The 25,837-nt window shown below is 42.3% G+C and overlaps 1 protein-coding gene across 1 annotated transcript in view; it reads right to left on the bottom strand.

The window, feature by feature from the left end:
* The window catches only part of DDX4 (DEAD-box helicase 4), a 2,434,953-nt gene that overhangs the window by 1,347,831 nt on the left and 1,061,285 nt on the right, over positions 1-25,837 (bottom strand). The window contains exon 11 of the mRNA XM_044063758.1: positions 24,975-25,117. Within this exon, the coding sequence (XP_043919693.1) occupies positions 24,975-25,117 (143 nt within the window). The remainder of the gene's footprint in view (positions 1-24,974; positions 25,118-25,837) is intronic.

Here is a 25,837-nt window from a genome sequence, read left to right as displayed (position 1 = left end):
TCCACACACCACTAGTAATCAATATGCAGATGGCTCTACTATCTCCTCAGCCACTTCTCAAACTAAACTGCAGTCTATTACCCAAAAAGCTTTCAACTCTGTAGAACAGAGGTTCTCACACCACTGCCTTCTGTTAAATCCCCAAAAAACGAAACTCTTACTCTTTACACCAACCCGTAAGTCTACCCCTTTACATTTTACTCTTACATCTAACAATGGAACTCTTATCTCTCCTGACCCAACCACTAATCTCTTAAGAATAACAATTGACAACCACCTTAATTTTGATACATTAACACCACAATAAAAATAGTTAACAAAAAACTAGGATCCCTTTATAGAATCAAACCCTTTCTTATACCACTAGCTAGAACCGCTTATAGCCAGAACCCACCTAATCTCCACTCTACGAGTCTCCTATATATACCAATCTTTCTAAAAATAACCTCAACAAACTAGCTATATCCTATAATAATATTGCTAGATTTGCCACAGGTTCTCCATCTAGAACCCATCACTGTTTGAACCTAAAACAACTAGAATGGCTAGAATTTCTTAACCAACTTCAATTACAGCAGCTCACAATAGCCCACAAGACCTTGTTACAACTAAACAGCACACCTATATTTTTTAGCCTCATAACACCTTATAAGAATCTAAAGAATCTACGCTCCTCAAACTGCTGATCAAAACTACCAAATCCAACAACTCTGCAGGTGAATCCTTGTTCGCTAACTCCGTTGGGAAACTATGGAACAAACTACCCTCTGAAATCACATCAGAGACTTCTCTTTTACTTTTTAAAAGGAATCTAAAGCTATATCTCAATAAACACTGGCTATACTCCTGTACTAACGGTGACTAACTTTTCTCCTGTTACTACTTTTCTTTCTAAACTATACCCTCTATTATCTTCCCCTCATAGTCTCATCTTCCCTTCATAGTCTCACCATTTTATATTATTGTAAACAAATTTGCATATATGTAATAACTATGACTATTACAATTTGAAAAAAAAAATAAACATTTTGTAACACTTCCTGTTTTTGTAATATGTCACAACTTTTAGATTAATTGTATAAGTTTTTACTTGGAGCTTTTCTCCCTGGGCCTCTACTGAAAATGGACATGTATCCAGCTAGACTAACCCGGTCAACAACTGTAAAATAAAATAAAGATGCCTGTAGAGAGTGAGACTGTGCTGCAAAGCTACATCCCAATCTAACACAGCTAATCTGAAAAGGGGATAAAATCAAATTCTTAATTGCAAGTTCATGTGCCATGTAACTATGGTACTGCTGTAACCACTTGAGGTCCTGGGAACCAAAGATTAAGAGAATTGAGTGCTTTGATCAACGCAAGCAGTTCCTTGATATTTACGTGCTTGCACCTGTCCCTGGCATCGCACCCCCCCCCCGCACTTTTAACTCTCCCCAAACTGTTCACAAGCAAAGTCCAAAGCTTCTGTGCTGACTGACTGCTTTCGAAGAGGAAGGGAGAAGGGTACACCTGGATTTAAGAAATCTGCTGTCTCTACCAAGTGATTTCTCTTCTGACAAACCCCAGCACTGGGATTTAAAAGATAAAGGGCATTGATTATAAGAACAGATTTCAGAGATTTACCATCAAAATCCTGAAAACCACACAGTCAAATATCAGTTGGTGGAATGTGTATTAGCAAAAGTTGGCATAAATTTGCCAACATAAATTTGACATTTTGAATGGAGATCATGGTACAGGAATGATCGGGTAATTTACCGTTTTACTCACTGTAGTGCGAGGTTGGTGTTAGTATAAATAATGTGTGGGGGGTGCAGGGGGGACTTGCCCTCCTGCTAAAATGTAAAAGGACATACGGACTTTCAAAACCGAAAGTCTGGCATGTTGAATGCCGATAGGCATGGTAATCATGTTCGACATTTTGACCAAAATTTTATTTTCATTTGACATTTTCTTTCATTCTTTTAATGAAAAAATATTCTGCCTTTCGGGATTTTGACAGTTAACCAATTTCAGAAAAAAGTGCATCTTCCTCATATGCAGTCTTGCCAATGTTACCACAAGTATAAGATGCTTTCAGACCCAAATTCAGAAGGCAGTCCCTCAAAGTGACTGAAGTTTGAGTGGGCAATGTTAGAAATATATTTAATAAAGGTCAAGTTTTTCCTTAAGAAAAGCTCTATGAAGTGAGGTATCTACCTGACATTGCAGAAACAATCCTGTGTGAGGGAGTAGAGCAAGATTTTCAAATGTGCTCTTCAAATACAAGCTTGTGAAAGATCTCACCAGAGATATTCCAGACAGTAAAAGACTCTGCAAAGGTAATCATGTCATTAAATATAATAAAATGTGCATACCTTGTAAAGAGCTTTAACTGCAGCTATACCGTTTCTGAACACTCTTGGTGCACTAGATCCAAAGGGTATGACAGAACCAATGTCATCCAGACGCAAAAAACCTTAGAAAAATTCTGTAGTCTGGGTGAAGAGAGATCTGATGAGAAGCATCTTTTTAGTGTAGTGTTACCAGGAAAAGTACAGTTTTGTACCTACCATAAATACCAGAGTATAAGGCTGGCGTCGGTCATGGCGCCTTAGACTGGCGTCAGTCGTCAGGGGTATAATCTGCATGACCCGGCGATTTCCTCAGTCTTTCTGCCCCCAGATCAGAAGACCCCCAAAGACAAGTCCCAAAAACAACCTGCACCAATAAACATGTACAATATATACAAATATATATACAAAAAATAATAAGCATGTAAAGCACCTACTACACCCCCAAACACAGCATGTAAGGCACCTACACAACCACCAGGAAGGAGGAACATCTACACTTATGGTAGGTACAAAACTGTACTATGTTCTTCGTCTTCCCTTGCTGCAGTCCGAATCCCAAAGCAGAGGTAAGGGAGGCTGGCAAATTATAAAGTAGCAGGAGCTGACAACATGCCTTGTAAAACAGCTGTGGCAAAACCAGCTCTAGACTTAGAGTATATAGGCAGGTGATAATGCCTAGAGAAAGTATGCACTGAACTCCAAGTAGCTGCTTCCAGAATATCCTTAGTTGCCACCCCTTAGAAATGCTGTTGAAGTGGCAGTAGCCCTAGTGGAATGAGGCCTAATCCCAGCTGGAACCTCTTTGCCATGATGGGAATAACAAAATGCAATGCAAAGCCAATCCACCTAGAAATAGTTTGTTTTGACACAGGTTTGCCCTGTGAACTTAAAACAAAAGAAACAAGTAACTGCTGAGACTGCCTAAAATCTTTAGTCCTGCTCAAATAATAACGCAATGCCTGTGTACATCTAAAGTGTGCAAAATCTTTTCCCCTTTTTTTTTAGGATGCAAAAAAAAATTAGCAAATGAATAGTTTGGTTTAAAGCCACACTAGAAACCACCTTAGGCATAAAGGAAGGATTAGTACGTAATGATACCCTGTCCTTATGGAAAATCAAAAGGGCTCTACTACCCCATAGGGCCTGCAACTCAGACACCCTTCTTGCAGAAGTAATAGCCAACAGAAAAGCCGTCTTCATGACAAATATTTCAATTCAGCAGTAGCTGCCGGCTCAAAAGGTTGTAGAGTAAGTTTTCCAACACAAAATTGAGATCCCAAGCAGGAGTAGGGGGTCTTATATTCTTTGCCCTCTAAGAAACTGCTTTGAAAAGGATGGTCACAATCATAGTGAGCTGAAATTGCTGCAGCATGAATCTTTATGGAAGAGAAAGACAAACCTTTGTCCAATAACTCAGTAAGATATTGAAGAGCCACACTCAAATTAAAAATCTCTTCCATTTTTCCTCCTAGTACTAGGCCTTCTAGCTTCCATAATCACATTTAAAACTTGTTGAGGAAGCTGAGACCTTCCATGTTTCAACACAGAATATGCCAAGCTGTGAGATGGAGAGATTGAAGCTTGACATTGAGCAGATGACCGTCCTTCTGAGATAACAGATGAGGAATCAGAGGTAAAGGCCATGGAGGCTTCTTTACAAGACTCCTTAGAAGTGGGTACCAGTGTTGCGAGGCCAATCTGGAGCTATCAAAATCATCCTTGGCCTGTCCTGTCTGACCTTTAGTAATACCTTTGGAAGAAGAGGTAGAGGTGGAAAAGCATAGACATGAAGGTTTTTCCAACTGAAAGACAGAGCATCCACTTTCCAAGCTGTGTGATGAAACCCCTTTGTGCAATACTTTGGCAGCTGGTGGTTTAGTGGAGAAGCGAACAGATCTATGTCTGGAGTTCCCCATGACACTGTCAATTTCTGAAATACATGAAGATCCAGTTTCCACTCGTGGGGATCCATGATTTGTCTGCTTAATACATCTGCTAGGGAGTTCTGTGCTCCTGGCAGAAACCTTGCCTGAAGAGTCAGTTGCAGGCTTAACGCAGTCTCCCATAAAATCATTGCTTGCCTGCATAGAGGATAAGAATGTGTTCCCCTTGCTTGTTGATGTACCACATGACAGTTGTGTTGTCTGTCAGAATCAACACCTGCCCTGGAAGAAGTAACTCCTTGAGCGCCATCAATGCAAACTGGACTGCTAACATCTCCTTCATGTTGATATGTAGATGCTGTAGTCTGGCAGGCCACTTGTCTTGTATCCACTTTCCATTTAGATGAGCTCCCCAAGCAGTGTCCGAGGCATCTGTCGTTAAAATCTGACTCGCCTCTGGCGGGTCACAGATGTTTAGGTGACATTCCTGAGCCCACCACAAGAATTCCTTTTGAAGGCAAGGTATTATTTGAATGACAGTGTCCAAATCTTGGCAGTGCTGTGTCCATACATTTTGAGATACCATTGCAGCTTCCTCATATGCAGTTTGGCATTGGGAAGCACCAGAATAAGATGCCATGAACCCTAATGCTTGAAGGACTGTCCTTGCAGTCAGCACGGACTGATGAGATAGTTGATGGAAGTAAAGTGACAGACTCTTTTGTTTGTCCGGGGTTAAAAGGCCATCTGGGCTGCTGTATTCAGTCTCACACCCAGAAAGCACATGTCTTGAGAGGGTACTAGACTGGACTTTATTTCGTTCACAGAATACCCTAGGCATCTTAGCACTGCTATGACATATTCCAGATGCTGTAGAAGGCGTTCTTTTCTTGAGCCAGAATCAGGCAGTCGTCCAAGTAAGGATAAATTTGAATGCCTTGAAGCCTGAAGTAAGCTATCACTGGAGCCAGAACCTTTGTGAATACTCTGTAGATAAGCCAAAGGGCAATGCAGAGAACTGATAATGAAAATCTCCAGTTCGAAACCGCAGATACTTTCTGCAACTTAGCCTTATGGGCACATGAAGGTAAGCTTCCTTGAGATCCAAAGTTACCATCCAGTGATCCTTGCCCAGCAGAGGTAACAGTTGCTGTAACGTCAACATCTTGAACTTGGGAATGTCCAGATAAGTGTTGAGGATAGATAAATCCAAAATTGGTCTCCACGTGTTCCCCTTCTTTGGTACTAGGAACAGGCGAGAATAAAATCGAAGCCCTTTCTGACACAGGGACTGGCTGAATAGCCCCTATCTGGAGTAACTGAAACTTGCTTGAGAGCCTCTTTTCTTTGTGGAGGAGGAACATCTGGCATGCCTTTGAAAGGGGCATTGTGTGGAAATAAAATCTGTACCCGTGATGAATGATATCCAGCACCCATCTGTCTTGAGTGATTAAATCCCAATTTTCTTTGAAAAGAGACAATCTTCCTCCCAAAGGAGCTGCCAGACGAGAGTCCACTGGCAGCTGAAAAGGCAGGTCATTGGTTCTGCAAGGACTGACCCCTGCCCTCACCAGAAGTCTGAGCAGGTGAACTGTCTGATCTAGGCCTAAACGAACCTTGAGCCCCCCCCCCTACCCGTCTAGATCTACCCCTAGACTGGGAACCATAAGCAGGATATGTCCACCCCTTAGCAGGCCAATTTCTACTAAACTTCGGAGGCTGCACCTGCAAAAACTCTTTAACAGTCTGCATAGACTTAGCTTTGTCCTCCATTTTCTTTAAAACTGCTTCCACAGGCGGTCCAAACAACACATCAGACTGTAAAGGAGCATCCAAAATCCTGGTCTTAACATGCTCAGCTAAATTCTGATCCTTCAACCATGCATGTCTGCGAAGAACAGAACTAGTAGCAGCCACCCTCGAGGAGGCCTGAACAGCATCAAAACCACACTGCAAAGAATGCTTACCCACTTGTTCAGACACATGAACCAAATCCAGCAATTCTTTACACTCAATACCTTCCAAAGCATCCACCTTAGATTTCAATTGTGAAAGGAGATAATTCTGATATTTCAGCATATGAAATTGACAATTCAACGCCCTCATGGCTAGAGTGGAAGAAGTATATACTTTCTTACCCCACCTATCCAAAGCCCTTGCCTCTTTATCAGATTTTAACAACAGAAGCTTTAACACCTTTAGGCCCCTGAGAAACAGTTTCTGGGTCCGCCCTGGGACTCAAACAAATACTTATGAGCTTGGGCACCCTATAATACCTATCAGGCTTAACAGGAGCAGGAGGCCTAAGCCTTTTCTGCAATCAGAGTAATCTTGGCCTTCCCATTTAAAGTGCACCCTCATGGAGTGAAGAGTCTCTGAAAATGAAAAATCCTCAGGAGGAGAAGCTGAAGGAGGGAATCATCCACATCAGAATCAGAATAAGCAGGAAACTCTTGCAAGTCTTCCACAGAAGACTCTGAAGCCTGTGAACACTGTTCAAAACTATCAAACTCCTGTTCCACCCTAGGCCTCTTATCAGGTGGGGCATAGAACCTCTAATCAGAGTAATCAAATCTTCAGCCATTTTAAGCATATGTTTCTTAGGCACAGAGCCCGAAATGCTAGGAGAAGCCCTACAGAAGCTGAACTTGGCCTTCCTCTAAAAGAAGCTCTGGAAACAGAAGGAGGCCCTAACTACCTTGGGAAGAGAGGGAAGAACAGTTACCTGAGAAGCCCCTCAGCCTGGCCTACTTCCTGAGAGGCACATCCTGTAACAGTAAAGTATCTGCCTGAGACTCCATAGAGACTCCTGGCAAAACCTCTCGGGACTGCGGTTCCTCACCCTAGACTTCACTGTTTTGTCCTTGCGCTTCTTAGATGAAGCAACACTAACCTAGCACAATCAAGCCTCCTCTTAATAGTGCGCTATTAAATCTAGCACAAGGCGGCAACCAACAACGTCGTGCTCAGGCCCTAAACAAGGTATACACAATGTATGATAATCCCTATGCGGTATCTGCTTCCCACAAGAAATACAGTTATTCACTTTTCTGACATCCGGTAATATACTGAGGCAAGAAAAACCAAAATGTTCCAACTCTGTACTCGGTCTGAAACTCGGTTTTGAGAAAATCTCAGGGACCATGCGGTCGGCAAAAAGACTGAGGAAATGGTGGTCATGCGACTGGGCAATAGTCAGGACTGCAGCAAGGGAAGACGAAGAACATCTTGAAGAGAGAAGTAACAGGTTTTGAAGGGGCATCATTTTGAATGCATAAACACGTTTAGGAAACGAAAAATCCAAAAATGGTCTCAAAGCATTTTACTTCTTTGTCACTACAATCATCCTTCAATAAAAACCCTTCTTGACCTACGAAGGAAGAACTGATTTTATCACTCCTTAAGGCAGCATGTGATGAACAGGTGACAAGAGTCTGAGCCGGAGGATGAGGAATAACTCCACTGAAAACAGGAATTTCCTTCACTACCATCTGTAACCAAGGAATGATTTTCAAAACCCATCTGTCTGACATGATCTGCTGCCAAAGAGAAAAATGAAGATTCAGACTTTCTGGGAAAAAAAGGGTGGTGGGGCCCAAGTTAAGATTGGGTCACTGGTTTTGGGAGGTTTGAGACTTTCTAAACCCTCTGGCCATTTTTTCAGTATCTGTTTAAATGATGTAAGTTCAGATTGCTTATTCATTATTTCTTGCCAGAACTGGAAGAAAAAGAAAATCACTTGGAAAATATGGAAAAGGAAAGCTGGAAAATCTTGAGATTCACTATCAGCTTCCTCAGCTAGGCATCAAGCCGTAAGTTACCTGATGGGTAGGTACCCGACTCACTGATAAAACTCACTCAGTTAAAATAGAGGAAGCCACCTCTAGCTGTAGACCCCAAGGATAAGTCTTGTGGCCTCTACTGCTTCGGACATGCTTTTCGGAGGTGCAAGCCAAAACAAGTGGTCTGTGGCCGACCAAGTTTACAGATGACTGCAAGCTAGTTGCAGTCTTATTCCCCTAGTGATGTGAACATCCTCCAAGAGGGCCTTACCCAAACTAATGACTGCTGCCAGAAGCATGGTCTCAAACTGAATGCTAAGAAATGCATTATTCCCATTCAGGAAAATGGCATGCCCGCTAAGCATGCAGTCAGTCGTGAGGAACTTGGGCACCCAGGTTGAGGGCAACCTAACTTGACCATGGAAGACTTTCTACAGGGCTCATCTCACAAATAAGGTTATTTCTTCCAGGAACAAGGTAGTGTATTCGTGCCTTATCAGACTAGTACAATGCCCCCACTGGCATACAACTTGCCAGGCATATATATAGCAGCTGAAGAAGTCAAAGGTTGCTGATCAGCAAAATCCAGGGTCTAAAACACCTATCCTATACAGATAGGCTAAAAGCCCTGTCCCTCTACTCAGTCTCGTACAGACTGCTCAGAGTTGACCTGTGAATGGCACACAAGGCCATCTCAGACCCAGCCTTGATGGAGTTGCTGCATATCTGTAGGTCAAACTTCACTCGCACAACCCGCACGCAAGGCCTCAACCTGGTCAGGGGTATTAACAGAACTTGTTGGCAAGACAGATTTGTGGCCCAAAGACTCCATTTGTGGAACATACTACCTCTCCATGTCAAGAAGAGCATCTCACCAGCCCTCTTGAAGAATCTGGACAACTGGATAGGAAACAAAAAATACCCCCCAGGATTACACCTGTGTTCCTGCTGGACAAGGGAAAGATCTACAGACTTTATGGGAACAAGAGAAAAATTCTTGGCTAGGCTTACAAGGGCCTACTGGTCAATAGCATAGAATCATCTTATGAACCAAACCACATATTTGATCACTTCTGCTGTAGAGGGGCCAAATATCAAATCTCTATCCAAAATAGAAATTAAAATCCCATTTTAGCATATGGAATGCTTTGAGAATGCAGCAGTGAAATCCACCTTAAACACTATCAGTGGCTGGTGTCCTGGAGGAAGCATCAGTCATACAAACACTGCAAATGAGTATTGACCTGTGCAGTAGAAGAAACCAAGTTATTTAAAGCAGATTTTTCATCAAGAAAAAACTGCATGTAAAACGTTCTTCGTTTTCACAATCTGTCAGGGTTCAAATGACAAATTCACCACCGTAACAGGAAAAAAAAAATGAGGATGATGCTACTCAATGCTAGAAGTCTAAATCTCAAAATGCATTCACTCGAGGCACTCCTTAAAATGGAGAACATCAATATCTGTGCAGTGACTGAAACCTGGTTCAAGGCTCTAGAGAGCACCCATGCACTACCAGGCTATAACTTATTCCACACTTCAGCCATGTAACCTGGACCGGAACACCAAAGGCGGAGGTGTGTCCATATTCATTAAGGACATCCACACCTCCAGGCTAGATGCTCAGCAAAATGCAGCCGAGGTTATCCAAGAGCAACTAACTCTGGGCAAAACTGCAATCCAAATTGTAGCTTGCTACAGATCACCCACCATGCCCCAAGATTCCCACTCCTCTTTTCTTGATGTACTGGTAAATATTAGGGTTCAACCAAACACCCTAATAATGGGCAATTTCAACTACCCCACCATTAACTGGGAAAACTACTCATGTACCAACTTCTTCGCTCAACGCTTTCTGGAATTCATAAACTCCAATGCCCTGGGATCAATTTATCCACACCCCTACCAGGGGCAACAATATCTTAGATCTAGTCATTAACATGAGTGACCGGTGTTCCTCACCTGAAGTCAACGCCTCATTGGTCTGATCTAACCATAAGCCAATTACCCTAGATATCCAAATCTTGCCCCCACCCCCCATTAAGGAAACCATGGTAAAAAAGTTCTCCAAAGCCAACTTCTTGCTTCTTAAGACAGAAGTGGTTAACTTCAGGACACCCATGCAGATGGACAATACAGTTACGACTACTGAATCTTACACAATTGCACTTTATAAGCAGTTACATGAGTGCATGCATCGTGCTATCCCAAACAGAACCAAGACTGTATCCTCCAAAAAAAGGAAGCCAATCTGGTGGTCACCTGCCATAAACAAACTGTACAACAGAAGGAAGAAACAGCTGCAAGAGAGAAAATCCCATGAGGAGAGGAGCTCCCTGGTCAGCCTCAGTAAGAAGCTGCGATCCCTGAAAATCCTCCAAAGCTAGTTTCGAAAACAAAATTGCCACCGATTCTAAAGACAACCACAAACCATTCTATAGCTATCAAGAATCTCAATGGCAACACTCAGATCTGCTCTGAGTTACAGCACAATGGCACTAAATATACAGACCCAACTGATATTGCCAACATCCTGGCAGATAGGTTCAGTGCTAACTTTACCCCACTCTCACCCCCTAAACAGCCCATCTCAATACCGGAAGAATGCAAAGTTCCTGTAATCATGGCTGCACAGATAAAAACATTCTTCAAAGCCAAGAACAAAGCATCCATGGGACCAGACAACATCCCAGGCTGCGTTCTACATTAACTACAGAATCAACTGGCACCCCACCTAAGTACCATGTTCAATCATAGCCTCACCTCAGGCTTTTTGGCTGCTGAAAGGTGCACAGCGACTGTTATCCCACTCCACAAGGGGGGAGCTATCACGGACCCCAGGAACTACCGCCCCAAAAGCCCGACTAACATGGTCTGCAAGGCCATGGAATGTATCATCATGGAACTTATAAACAAAGACATTGGTAATCTCCAAACTCTGCACCACACCCAGCTCGGGTTTGTAAAAGGCAGCTCATGCCTCCTAAACCTGATAGACTTCTTTGAAGCAGTCACCAAAGCCGTAGACAAGGGTAAAGTGGTTCACACAGCCTATTCTAGATCTTGCCAAGGCTTTCGACACAATCCCCTACTCTAGAATTATAAACCCACTAAACTAGGTATAAATCCCTATGTCACAAGGTGGGTTGCCAACTGGCTCTCTGAAAGAACCCACACTGTGAAATTAACAGACTCCAAATCCGACTTCAGACCAGTGACAAGTAGACTACCACAGGGTTCAGTCCTGGGTCCTCTCCGGTTTGGTATTTACTTCTCTGAAGTACAGGCTAACACAGAAGGTTTTTGGCCAACGAAGTTCGCAGATGACTGCGAACTAGGAGCCATAAGACACTCCTAACGATGTGGACATCCTACAAAAAGGCCTCACTGAGACATATGCCTGGTGTCAAAGCCATGGCCTCAAGCTCAATGCCAAAAAGTGCATTGTGATTCCCTTTGGGAAAAACTCTGTACCCATGAACTACAACATAGGCGGTAGTATAATTACCACCGAAAGTGTGATGAGACCTTGGGACACAGGTGGACAGTAGTCTCCTTTGATAATCACACTGCCACAGTACTCAGGAAATCCTACATGGCACACCATCACAAAAGGTTTCTCATCCAGAAAAAAAAGAGGTCACTGTCCCCCCCCTCTACTAATCACTCATTAGATCCATTATAGGAGCACAACGCCTGTTTTGGTATATACCTCACAAGACATCTACAGCAACTGGAAAGGCGGCAGAAATACCTCAGAGGATTACCGGCCTCAAACAGATGCCCTACACATACCTTATCAAAAAACTCCAGCTTTAGTCTGTCGCATATCGCCTACTCAGAGGTGACCTCTGCCTAACATACAAAGCTATTTCAAACCCAAAGCTGTTGGACATGCTCCACTTAAAGAAAAAAAAAAAAAAATCGCAATCCCTCCGAGCTACATGCCTCTAAGGACCTAATCCTTGTCACCACAATAAACAGAACATGCCGGAGGCATAGATTCTTGTCCCAGACAATTCCCATACTCTGGAGTAAACTACCTATCTATATCAAACAAAGCTCCTCATTAGCACTCAAGAAAAATCCTGATGATTGGATGGGAAATAGGAAATTCACCCCGGGGATCACCTCTCTGACTCTGCTCGACAGTGGCACAGGATAATTTTATTGGGTGGGAAGCGCCAGGGTACCTTTTTGGCTGGGCTAGTATAGGCCCCAGGGCCAATAGCCTAGTACCTATCTATGAACCTATATGAACCTGAGAATTAAAAATTATGAAAAATCAAAGTTACAGAAATATGCACTTTTCCCACATTTCTATCAATTTTTAAAACCTTTTCAGAAAAAGTAGGTCAACTGCTTAGCAGTAGAGGGATCAACTAAGGCTATAGCTGCTGGGTCTTGTCTGGGACAAGCGTATAAAAATTTATGGCTTTGAAACTTTATACATCTTACCTTCCTCTTTAGGGGCAGCTGGCTTGACTACCAAGAAAATTGCAGGCAGTCATACACGTCCTATAAAGCAGACAGAACAAGATAAAAGGGTGTAGGTTCAGCAAAATCCTTCTTTAAATAGTATTTAAGTAACTGAGAAACCTCATTGTTCCCTCACTGAAAACACTGCCACATTCAAAAAAGTAATGGAGAAAGAGAAACCTCACAGGGAGAATCAGAATCTAGAAGCACTTCTAAGTGTGAATAAGAAATCTTAGGAAAATAAAAACTTGAATCTATCCCTGCATCTTCCTTTTCAGATTCAGAATCTTTAATTTTCAGGAAAGGAGGAAACATTTCTTTTACCAGAAAAAAACTTTACAAAAAGGATCAATAATTTGAATTAAAGCTCCTATCCAAAGAAATTTGAGAATATGCATGCTTCGTTTTTCTGTCTGGCAGAAAAAATAAGGCCAACAGTGTTAATAATGGTTAGCAGCTGTTCTCCAGAGATGGGCATAGCATTCAAACAGGGAAGTCTTCCTCGTTCTCTTCCACGACAGACAACAGTGGCTCTCCCTTGCCAACTGAGGGGAGTCCAACAGCAATAGAGGACATGGTTAAACACCCAGCCCACAGTAATGGAGGGTGCTACACAAAAGGGATCTGGGGTAAAAGATAATTGGTATGAGGTTCAACAAATGGATGCAGCAAAAATAGCCCACCTATGTCTGGGGGAAAATGCCAGCCCACTGTGGTGGGAAAGGCAGTTTTTGCTCAACTCTTTCTGTGGCTGGAAGAGTCAATCGTTGAGACTGACTCTGTCTATCCGATGGTCAAGCAGAAAATGGTGCCACTTAGCTAGGGAAGACCATCAGCAAATGCTGGTAAAACTTCTAATCCACAAAAAAGTTATTTGACAGAAAAAAAAAAGTTAAAAGTGCATTAAAAAACTAAGCCATCCCCACAAAAGAACACACATTTCTACACAGAAAATGTTTTCAATTAGTTTATACCGTTTTTAAATTGAAAGAAAATAAAGTGCTCCATTTGAAAGAACAATACAGTCTCTTGACAGTCCACTGAAACACTCCTAAGCTTTAAAAATAAAAAAAAACTTTACTGAAAAGAAAAATAATAAAACAAATAAAAGAAAATGGAAGATTCCCCACAAAAAACACTCATCTATACAGCAATGGAAAGTTACAAACAGACCAACAACCCTCAAAATCCTCTGAAGAGGGTACTCTGGTGGCAATAAAGCTCTAAAGGGTTTGCACAAAGCAAAAGCTGCTTGGCAGCTTGGGCACATTGTGCCTGAAGCTTTGTAAACTGGCTGGCTGTTATATCCTTGGCAGGATATAACCAGTACAGCAAAGGGTACTGCATCAGTCAACAGTATGACAGACATCAACAAGGTCCTGTGAAGGAAGATAAAAGTTTCTTCATAAAGGACATCTAAGATCTTGGGCCAGAGTTTAGATATACCATACTACACACGCAAATACCCAAAAACTACAACCACAGACAAGGTAACAATGCAGCTGAATCTGTAGCGTTAACACATGGTATCATGGAGACTATGCAAAGGGTAACAGATCCTTCACTACCCCACCCCAAAGAAAAAGCAGAGGGAGAGGTAAATTACAGAAAGGTTCTAAGCCCAAATCTGCCACAGCAGTACAAAAGGCTACATTTTCTGGGCATATGACAGACTATAAAAAAACTGCGTACAACTCAGAAGTAGGAAACTGAGAAGGTCTACAGTAAGGAGTGGATTAAAGGACATAAGCATTTACAAAAGAAAACAAGACAGTAAAGATATTATATGCTCAAAATAGTGGAACGATCCAAACAGCATCAATCAAACCCGCTACAAACTTATTTACAAAAGCAAACGAGACAGTAAAGATATTATATGCTCAAAATAGTGGAACGATCCAAGCACCATCAATCAAACCCACTACAAACTTATTTCTGAGGGGGAGGTTCAAAGGACTAAAGACATGCCCAAGTTAACTATAAGCAAAGTAGCATCCTTATACAAGTAAGTTACTAGAAGAAAAGTACAGTTTTGTACCTACCATAAATGTAGATGTTCGAGGATTCACATTGCTGCAGTCCTAACCATTGGGTAGTCCGCTGTCCCAGTCGGCCCGAATACCAAAGTATATGGCTGACGTCGGTCAAGGCGCATTAGTCTGACGTCAGGACGTCAGGGTACTATCGCATGACCGGCGTCATATCCTCAGTCTTTTCTTGCCCCAGATGTCAGAAGACCCTAAAAGACAAGGCCAAAACCAAAAACACCAAACACTCCTGCACCAAAAATATGTACAATATATACAAAATTACAAGAGTATAACCTCACCCACACAACCACCCCTAAACACAGAGGGAAGGAGGGAGGGTAAATTGGACTGCAGCAATGTGGATCCTCGAACATCTACATTTATGGTAGGTACAAAACTGTACTATGTTCTTCATTCCACATTGCTGCAGTCCTAACCATTGGGTAGAATCCCAAAGCAGAGGTAAGGGAGGCTGGCAAATCATAAAGAAGCAGGAGCTGTCAACATGCCTTGCAAAATAGCTGTGGCAAAACCAGCCCTAGATTTAGAGTAGAGAGGAAGGTGGTAATGCTTAGAGAAAGTATGCACTGAACTCCAAGTAGCTGCCTCCAAAATATCCTTAGTTGCCACCCCTTAGAAATGCTGTTGAAGTGGCAGTAGCCCTAGTGGAATGAGGCCTAATCCCAGCTGGAATCTCCTTGCCATGATGGGAATAACAAAATGCAATGCAAAACCCAATCCACTTAGAAATAGTTTGTTTTGACACAGGCTTGCCCTGAGAACTCAAAGCAAAAGAAACAAACAACTGCTGAGACTGCCTAAAATCCTTGGTCCTGCTTAAATAATAGCAACTGCCTGTGTACATCTAAAGTGTGCAAAATCTTTTCCCCTTATTTTGGGGATCTGCATAGAAAGTAGGCAAATGAATAGTTTGGTTTAAAGCCACACTAGAAACCACCTTAGGCATAAAAAGGATTAGTGCGTAATGATACCCTAATCCTTATGGTAAATCACAAAAGGCTCTACCGCCATAAGGGCCTGCAATTCAGAAACCCTTCTTGCAGAAGTAATGGCCAACAAAAAAGCAGTCTTCCATGACAAGTATTTCAATTCAGCAGTAGCCGCAGGCTCAAAAGGTTGTAGAGTAAGTTTCTCCAACACAAAATTGAGATCCCAAGCAGGAGTAGGAGCTCATTGGGGGTCTTATATTCTTTGCCCTCTAAGAAATTGCTTGAACAAAGGATGCGAAAACAATGGTGGGTCACAATCATAGTGAGCTGAAATTGCTGCAGCATGAATCTTAATGGAAGAGAAAGACAAACCTTTGTCCAATAACTCAGTAAGATATTGAAGAGCCACACTCAAATTAGGCTCAGAAATCTCCAAATTCTTTGCTGCACTCCAAAATAAAATCTCTTCCATTTTTTCTGCGTACACTTTCCTTGTACTAGGTCTTCTGGCTTCCATAATCACATTTAAAACTTGTTGAGGAAGTTGAGACCTGCTGTGTTTCAAAACAGAATATGCCAGGCTGTTAGATGAAGAGAGTGAAGCTTGACATTGAGCAGGTGACCGTCCCTCTGAGACAACAGGTGTGGAATCAAAGGTAAAGGCCATGGAGGCTTCCTTACCAGACTCCTCAGTAATGGGTACCAGTGTTGCGAGGCCAATCTGGAGCTATTAAAATCATCCTTGGCTTGTCTTGTCTGACCTTTAGGAGCACCTTTGGGAGAAGAGGCAGAGGTGGAAAGGCATACACATGAAGATTTTTCCAACTGAAAGAAAGAGCATCCACTTTCCAAGCTGTGTGATGAAACCTCTTTGTGCAAAACTTTGGCAGCTGGTGGTTTAGTGGAGAAGCGAACAGATCTATGTCTGGAGTTCCCCATGACACTGTCAATTTCCGAAATACATGAAGATTCAGTTTCCACTCGTGGGGATCCATGATTTGTCTGCTTAACACATCTGCTAAGGAGTTCTGTGCACACGGCAGAAACCTTGCCTGAAGAGTTAGTTGCAAGCTGAGCGCAGTCTCCCATAAAATCATTGCTTGCCTGCACAAAGGGTAAGAATGTGTTCCCCCTTGTTTGTTGATGTACTACATGACAGTTGTGTTGTCTGTTAGAATCAACACCTGCCCTGGAAGAAGTAACTCCTTGAAAGCCATTAATGCAAACTGGACTGCTAACATCTCCTTCATGTTGATATGTAGATGCTGTAGTCTGGCAGGCCACTTGTCTTGTATCCACTTTCCATTTAGATGAGCTCCCCAAGCAATGTCTGAGGCATCTGTCGTTAGAATCTGACTCGCCTCTGACCGGGTCACAGAGAGTCCCTTGTTTAGGTGACATTCCTGAGCCCACCACAAAAATTCCTGTTGAATGCAAGGTATTTGAATGACAGTGTCCAAATCCTGGCAGTGCTGTGTCCATACATTTTGAGATACCATTGCAGCTTCCTCATATGCAGTTTGGCATTGGGAAGCACCAGAATACAAGATGCCATGAACCCTAAGGCTTGAAGGACTGTCCTTGCAGTCAGCCCGGACTGAAGAGATAGTTGATGGAAGTAAATGGAAAGATTCTTTTGTTTGTCCGGGGTTAAAAAGGCCATCTGGGCTGCTGTATTCAGTCTCACACCCAGAAAACACATGTCTTGAGAGGGTACTAGACTGGACTTTATTTCGTTCACAGAATACCCTAGGCATCTTAGCACTGCTATCACATATTCCAAATGCTGTAAAAGGTCTTCCTTTTCTTGAGCCAGAATCAGGCAGTCGTCCAAGTAAGGATAGATTTGAATTCCTTTTAGCCTGAAGTAAGCTATCACTGGAGCCAGAACCTTTGTGAATACTCTGGGCGCAGTAGATAAGCCAAAGGGCAATGCAGAGAACTGATAATGGGAATTTCCAGCTCGAACGCAGATACTTCCTGCAACTTAGTCTGATAGGCACATGAAGGTAAGCCTCCTTGAGATCTAAAGTTACCATCCAGTGATCTTTGCCCAGCAGAGGTAAAAGCTGTTGTAACGTCAACATTTTGAACTTGGGAATGTCCAGATAAGTGTTGAGGATAGATAAATCCAAAATTGGTCTCCATGTGTTCCCCTTCTTTGGTACTAGGAACAGGCGAGAATAAAATCCTAGGCCCCTTTCTGGCACAGGAACTGGCTGAATGGCCCCTATTTGGAGTAACAGAGAAAGTTGCTTGTGAGCCTCTTTTCTTTGTAGAGGAGGAATGTCTGGCATGCCTTTGAAAGGAGGCAAGGTATGGAAATAAAACCTGTAACCGTGGTGAATGATATCCAAAACCCATCTGTCTTGGGTAATTAAATCCCAATTTTCTTTGAAAAGAGCCAACCTTCCTCCCAAAGGTGCTGCCAGACGAGAAGTACTGGCGGCTGCAAAGGCAGGTCATTGGGGCTGTTTACGAAAGGACTGGCCCTGCCCTCACCAGAAGTCTGAGCAGGTGAACTCCCTGTTCTAGGCCTAAAAGAACCTTGAGCTCTGCCCCTACCACGCCTAGACCTACCCCTAGGCTGGGAATCATAAGCAGGATATGTCCATCCCTTAGTAGGCCAATTTCTACTAAACTTGGAGGCTGCACCTGCAAAAATCTTTAACAGTTTGCATAGACTTAGCCTTGTCCTCCATTTTCTTTAAAACTGCTTCCACAGGCGAACCAAACAACACGTCAGACTGTAAAGGAGCATCCAAAATCCTTGTCTTAACATGTTCAGCTAAATTCTGATCCCTCAATCAGGCGTGCCTCGAAGAACAGAACCAGTGGCAGCCACCCTCGAGGAGGCCTGCACAGCATCAAAACCACATTGCAAGGAATGCTTACCCACCTGTTCAGACACATGAACTAAATCCTGCAACTCTTTACACTCAATACCTTCCAGAGCATCCACCTTAGACTTCAATTGTGAAAGGAGATAATTTTGATATTTCAACATGTGAAACTGGCAATTCAACGCCCTCATGGCTAAAGTGGAAGAAGTATACACTTTCTTTCCCCATCTATCCAAAGCCCTTGCCTCTTTATCAGGAGGAACAGGATTTTTAACAACAGAAGCCTTAACACCTTTAGGCCCCTGAGAGACAGTTTCCGGGTCTGCCCTAGGACTCTTAAAAAGATACTTATGAGCTTCAGGCACCCTATAGTACCTATCCGGTTTAACTGGGGCAGGAGGCAAAGAATCAGGGTTCAGGGAAGCCTCTGCAAAAACATCTACCACCACATTCAGAACAGGAGGTATAGCTAAAGGCCTATGCTGGGGTAAAAACAAGAATTCCCTAAGCCTCTTCCTGGAAACAGAGAAATCTTGACCTTCCCATTTAAAATGCTCCCTCATGGAATGAAGAGTCTCTGAAAATGAAAAATCCTCAGGAGGAGAAGCTGAAGGAGTAGAATCATCCACATCAGAATCAGAATAAGGAGGAAACTCCTGCAAGTCTTCAGCCGAAGACTCAGAAGCCTCCGAACACTGCTCAAAACTCTCAAACTCAGGTTCCACCCTAGGCCTCTTATCAGGAGGGGGCATAGAACCTCTAATCATAGTAATCAAATCCTCTGCCATTTTAAGCATATGTTTCTTAGGCAAAGATCCTGAAGAGCTAGGAGAAACCCCACTGAAGTTAAACCTGGCCTGCCTCTCAAAGAAGCCTTGGAAACAGAAGGGAGGCTCTAACCACCTTAGGAAGAGAGGAAGAACAGCCACCTGAGAAGCCCCTTCAGCCTGGCCTACCTCCTGAGAGGACACATCCTGTAACAGTAAAGTCTCTCCCTGAGACTCCAAAGAAACTCCTGGCAGAACCTCCGGCTCCACTGAGCCTTCTAAAGAACCGGCGTCCGGGACTGTCGGTTCTTCCCTCTAGGCTTTGCTGCTTTGTCCTTGCGCTTTTTGGCCGAAGCGGGCGTCGGAGCATCCGACGGCATTTTATAATTACAACGCTTCCCAAAAACTAACCTGGCACAGTCTAACCTTCTCTTAATAGTGCGTTTGTTAAATCTAGCACAAGAGCGGCATCCAACAACGTTGTGCTCAGGCCCTAAACAAGGTATACACAAAGTATGGTAATCCCTATGAGGTATCTGTTTCCCACAAGAAATACAGTTATTCACTTTTCTGACATCCCGTTAAATACTGAGGCAAGAAAAACCAAAATATTCTAGCAGGTACTTAACCAACTTTGATTCGGTCTGAAACTCCGACTTCAGAAAATTTCAGAACGCCAACCTGCACTCGCAAAACTGCTTCTGCATCGGACCATGCGGCAAAAAAGACTGAGGATATGACGTCGGTCATGCGCATTAGTACCCTGACGTCCTGTCGTCAGACTAATGCGCCTTGACCGACGTCAGCCATATACTTTGGTATTCGGGCCGACTGGGACAGCGGACTACCCAATGGTTAGGACTGCAGCAATGTGGAATGAAGAACATCTGAAGGGCCTGTCCGGAAGGAAATCTTGGAAACTCTGGTCCTGCAGGCCTCTGCAGTCTCTATGGTAACATCTCCAATTAGAATTTCTTCCTGTGCCTCTGGAGGAACTGTCCCCACTTGGATCTTGGAAAGGTCCACGAGATTTATGGAACCATATTTTCTTACCAGCTCGGATTCCTGGAAAATGCCCACTGAAGAGCAGAAAATTTGATTCCTAGGGCAGACTGTGCCTTAACATCCTGTTGACGGTGGATAACCATCTCTTTTACTAATGGTCAAAATAAGGATGTGCCAAAGGGGGCACTGATAAAGGACATTTTAAAATGTTGCAGAAAAACACATAGCCACATCCAGGAATGTCTACTTATGGCAATGGCTAAACCAACTGCTATTGAGACAAATCAGCTGTATGACAATCAACCTCAATGAAGCTTTTGATATAGACAAGACTGGTCAGTCGTGAGGACATTCTTATTCTTTTGGAATCCTCTGCAGACATGGACTCAAGAGTATTTGATAGCGATTTGGTCAAAAATCTCTGAAGTCTCGAAAGTGTGCCTGGAAATTTAGACACTTCAAGTCAAAGGCAAATTAGGCAAACACACGCTTTCCAAATCTAGCCAATGCTCCAGGCTCCATTGTTTGACAGATGGACAGAAGGGTTCTGTTCTGCAAGCTCTTTCATGGTGGCTGCTGCCACCAACAGCATCAGCTGGGATTCCTTTGCTCCAGCGGGGTCTGTATTTTGGAGGGGCTAAAAGTTTTACAGTGTCTTTTCAGGATAAATTTGACATTTTCTGGCTCCTTCCAAGACTAGCAGGAAATTACAGCAGTTCAGTAGCAAAGGAGTAACCCAAGACCGAAGGGCTAGAAACAAAAGCTTCCAAAAATAATGATTGTTCCAAACAGGGGGTTTGAAGACAAACCACCTTTTTATCTAAGGATCTCCAAAATATCTCATATGGAAATTTCAATTGGTGGCAATCTGGGGAACTCTTACCAAACTGGTATCATCCATGAGTGAGACTCCATTGGGGAGTCTGTGTGCCTCCTCTTGCATAATCTCTTCTGAAGCACTTTGGCCATGGGAAGATCAGGGGAGGTATCGGAAGAAAAAAAAACATCTACTGGAACCGAAAGCACACTTGTCGGAATGGACTGTCGCTGTGGAGTAGGTCTGATAGACTCAGAGCTTGCAGCAAATAAAAAAGGGGTAGGATCTGAGAAATAAGATTAGTGGTTGGCTGGAGAGATAAAAAGCTCTTAACTTCATCTCAAAGACAAACACACAGAGAAGCCTCAATCAGGAGAGCCAGACCCACAACTCTCAGCCAAGACAGATCTGGACTGCCCTTCAGATCCATGCCACAAGGATGGAACATGACCAGAACTGCCCAGGGCCGAAGCTCTGAGGGGCTGGGACAGAGACAGAATCCTACATCATCAAAGTTAATCCCAGTCCAATGGATCTGCCCTGGCATTTCAGCTCTGAACTTGTTCTGAAAGAGTATCGGAGCAGATCCAGTCAGGGATACAATCAGTCTAAGTCACCATCTTTGGATTGGACTAACAACATCACAGGGATTTCAGATCCTATGACTCAGACACAAGTGGACAGATCGGAAAAGAATACATAACAGTATGGGATGACAGAGGATCACTGATTCCATACAGTATGGAGTTGGTATAACCCCCATCTGGATCTGAGCTCCAAGAAGTTCTCTCATCATCCAATATCCACATCTGATAAACTTCTGGAGGACCTGGAAGATGTAGTGCAACCAAGTTTTACAAGACTCTTATAAATTTGCAACAATGGAGACTGCAGAATAGGAGATGCACATGATATGGTATACTCTGCCAAACCATTGATCCGATGGCCTAGAATCCAAAAAAGGCACGAGACTTGCTGATATAATTAATGGATCCAAACATTTTGGACCAAAAGGTTTCACATCTGAAGGAAGAGTCATAAGATGTGAGGCAATGCGATCCAAAATCTTCCGGCTTTTGACTGGTGGCTCTAATAAAGACTGCACGGTTTTGGTGGGGAGCATTTTTTGTTTGCTCCTAAGGAATAAATCAACCACTTGACATGGGGAGGTTGAGCCACTGAACATGTACAAGCAAGTTCCTTTAATAATAATTTGTTTCTTCAGTCAGCCAAGCCCCTTAAATTGAACTTTGAACAAACTGAATAGTCTACATTCAGGTGACTGGCTCCGTGGCAATAAACACAACCCATGTGGGAATCCAAATACAAAATCTTATTCACATAAGTGAATATTTAGAAACTTGATTTATCTGATTACGCAGAGAAAAAAAAAACTAAATGTAAAACACAGATGTTACTAAGCAATACAGTGAAGGGAAAAGGGCATTATTTTTAAAGAAATGTAAACAATTACCAACAAAAGTAAATTAAAAAGAATTATCTTTAGAAAAAGGTACATAAAATACTAGCTATGGTAAGAGAAAGAGTACTATATATAAAATTATTAGCAATACTAACATCAGCGAGAAAATGAGTGAGGTTGAATAAAGCAGTTTAAGACAGGAAAGAAAAACTTTGGAAAACAGAAGAGGATTAGCTCACAAACATTCATTATATCAGAATTAGATATGAACCTACATCTGACCATGGCGCAATACAGATCAGAGGTAATTGGGAAGGACTAAGGTATTATGGGCAGAGGGAGTAGCTTGGGGGTTGGATCAGCAGTCTGGAGTACGCGACAAAGTCAGATCCAAGGCTTGGATCCAAAAAAATGGGGTAAAGAATGAAAGACAACCGCTCGGTGTATAGTGCACCAGAATGCACATTATAAACAAAAAAGGCCTGTTAAATGCAGCTGAAACAGGAGATACATGATGACATGACTAAGGGTTGTTTTTCAAATATAATGCTGACTACAGCAAGCATGAAATTAACATTCTGCCAGTTGAGACATGTGACCGTAAGGAAAAACAGATGACACTTAAAAATTCCATCTGCCAAGATGGCAGGAGCAAGTCAAGCAATGTCCTCTTATGGAATAGTACTGAAAGCTCATTCTGTAAAGTTTTGATAAACTTCAAGCAGGTCGTGCTTTTGTTTTACATTTTTATCTTCTCTCAAAATAATTGGTAATTGGTTATTTTATGATAAATTCCTGACATGGTATCTGAAAGCATATCTGACTCACTTCTATTTTTTTACCCTGCATTAGCACCCCTTATGTCCTCCTCCATCCTAGTACTTCCTTGTGAGTTGGTCAAGAGAAGGTGCAAATCATACAAGTAGGCATGCTGATGTTTGAGCCCCCAGTGATATCCTGGTAATGTTTTGATTTGGCACAAACACTACACTGGTGACTAACGTATTCCACCATGTCACAGCAATGACAACTTATGCCCTTCTGATTCTGGGAAATCAATACCCAGCAAGACTGCTACGACCACCAGTCCTACTGCAACTGATAGTACTTAATCTTCCACATGCACTGGAGCAGGCTGGCCAATTGGAACTCCCCCTTCTTTATCCTTCTAGGGCAGAAATCCATCAAGAACACTAAATTTGCACTAACCTACCCTCCCAATGCCTGAAATACTCCCCAACATCTAGCTAGCTGGGCTGCTGACAGGGATTCCTCTTTCTCTGCTACACAGCCAGGCTAGAGATGGAAAGATTCATCTTTTTTCATATTACTACAGACAATAGCTCACTATAACTACTTAACAGAAACCATGATGGGGAGAGACTGCTATCTTCCTTTAGCTACAGTAATGGCAATACCAAGTGAAGTGCATGATGCTTGGGCTTTGGGCAATCGCATGCAAGGCAGGAAATGACAGTATGCTGGGACAGAGAGAAACGTAAACTAATAGATAATGACGAGAGTGGAAGTCGAGAGACCTCCAATGAGTCTGTGGGGACATCAGGACACATACCCAAAAAATAAGATTCCAAACTATACCAAGTCAGACAAAACATAAAAGATAATGTGCGAAGTTAACCTTAATGGTAATTCAGGGAAGAACCAGTCTATCTCCTCATCCTGGAGAGCTGAGCCATAAAGGGCTTGGAAGAAGGCCTGGGAGAACATCACTTTCTCCCAAATACCTACCAGCAACCTACCAGAGTCATTAGACTGATCAGGAAACATCACGTTCAATCAACCATGTTCTTCCCACTCAACTCAATGTTGGATTGTGCCTGTAACCACAGTAAACCCACTGCAAATGGAGACAGTTGGACGTGAGCCTTCTCAAAGCCTATTTTTACCAATAAAAGCCAAAGACTGGTAGCAACTTTAAGACCAGACATAAAAAAATCACTTGAACAAATGAAAAAATTTTAACAGTTACCAAGATCTGCCCACTATTTTGTTAACCTTTTGTAAGTGCTCTGGCAAAGTTCACTGTCTACAGAAATGAGCAGATTATTCAACAAATACACGATTGAGTTGCTGCCATTCTTTAGCAGCACAGAATACCTTTTTACTTTTAGGGGCTGAATCACTGGCACCTACAATAGTGCTTCATGTTGTGCTCCCCTACTAAGCCAGACAAACTAAAGTCTTGGTTTTACTGCAATGAAGCCAGCATTAAGATCTGAACTTCATACATGACAAATAAGTTAGTGAGCTCAGAATTGTATCTAATCTCCTACAGAGGAGGCATACCATTAAGTTTCTGGACTTCAAAGAAAAGTATCCTGATTAAGAACATGCAAAGACCCCACAAAATAAACTAGTGAAAGTCAATGATATCTGCAATAAATCACCCTCAAAACTGAGGATTCTTGATGGGGGTTGCCCAGTGCTTTTGAAACACTTTAATAAGACAAAGAATGCAAATATCAAATTTCAACCTGGAGGATAAAAAGTCCTATTCATGTATTTTTGCTGCAATATAAGCAAAGCAGACATCCTGTTTAAAAACATGTACAAATGACCACAAAAGCACAACACTGCTGACAGTTCACAGAAAAAAATGCATATTTTAAACGCTACATATTAAAAGACTAATACCAACCAGAATTGCTGCAGGAACACCTTGTCCTGTGACATTCACAAGAATTTCATCATATTTGTCAAAGTTGATACCTGTCTGATAATGTGCAAAAATAGCATCCTCTTCTTCAGGTGGAGGAGGTGGTATATATGTTGATCTACGAACTTCATATATAAAAAAAAAAAAAAAAAAAAAAAAAAAGTCATGTCCAATTATACATTTTAAGAATAATTAATCTAGCTTGCATCACAAAAAGATGGCATACTGAAATCAAGTATTGAGTTTTCTAGGAGAAACCAGACACGTTCTTAGGACCCCGATTAACTAGTTATCAGCCAGAATATTTCTCTTTAAATTTTGACTACTTTTCCTCAAAAGCACCAACACAGCAACAGTACTCCCATTTACAAGAGTATGACCTGATGTCACATGCTAGCAAATTAGCATAACCCAAGCCAATAAGCACCCAATATTACTAAAAACCAGGACAGAAAATAAAACCAATACCCTACAAAGGTGTGAGTGTATCATAAACCTACTCCAAAAGCAGCTACTGAATGAAATGACAATACAGAGGAACAGCAAGAGAAAAATCAGAACTCACAAAAAACTGACTATGATCAGAACCATATTGTACAACATATAAACATTTCCATTATATTAGATGCTGGATACCTTCAGTGAGTCTACAACTACGAAAAGCTTCAATTGTCCTAAAATGTCAGAGCAAGAAAGCAAAGAAAAGAATGCATTTCAGACCAGTCTTAAAAGGAAAGGGTGTCAAGTATGATCAGTCACAAATCCAAATAGTAATAAAAGCAAGAATCCAAAGCATAAACACCTTTGACCCGTGCCACACTGACCCAAGTTTGAATATACACATA

Source organism: Protopterus annectens, chromosome 2.part2 (genome assembly GCF_019279795.1).
Source record: "Protopterus annectens isolate FY-2018-M chromosome 2.part2, PAN1.0, whole genome shotgun sequence".
In the NCBI taxonomy this organism is placed as follows: domain Eukaryota; kingdom Metazoa; phylum Chordata; order Ceratodontiformes; family Protopteridae; genus Protopterus; species Protopterus annectens.
This window is presented reverse-complemented; position numbering and strand designations above follow the sequence as displayed.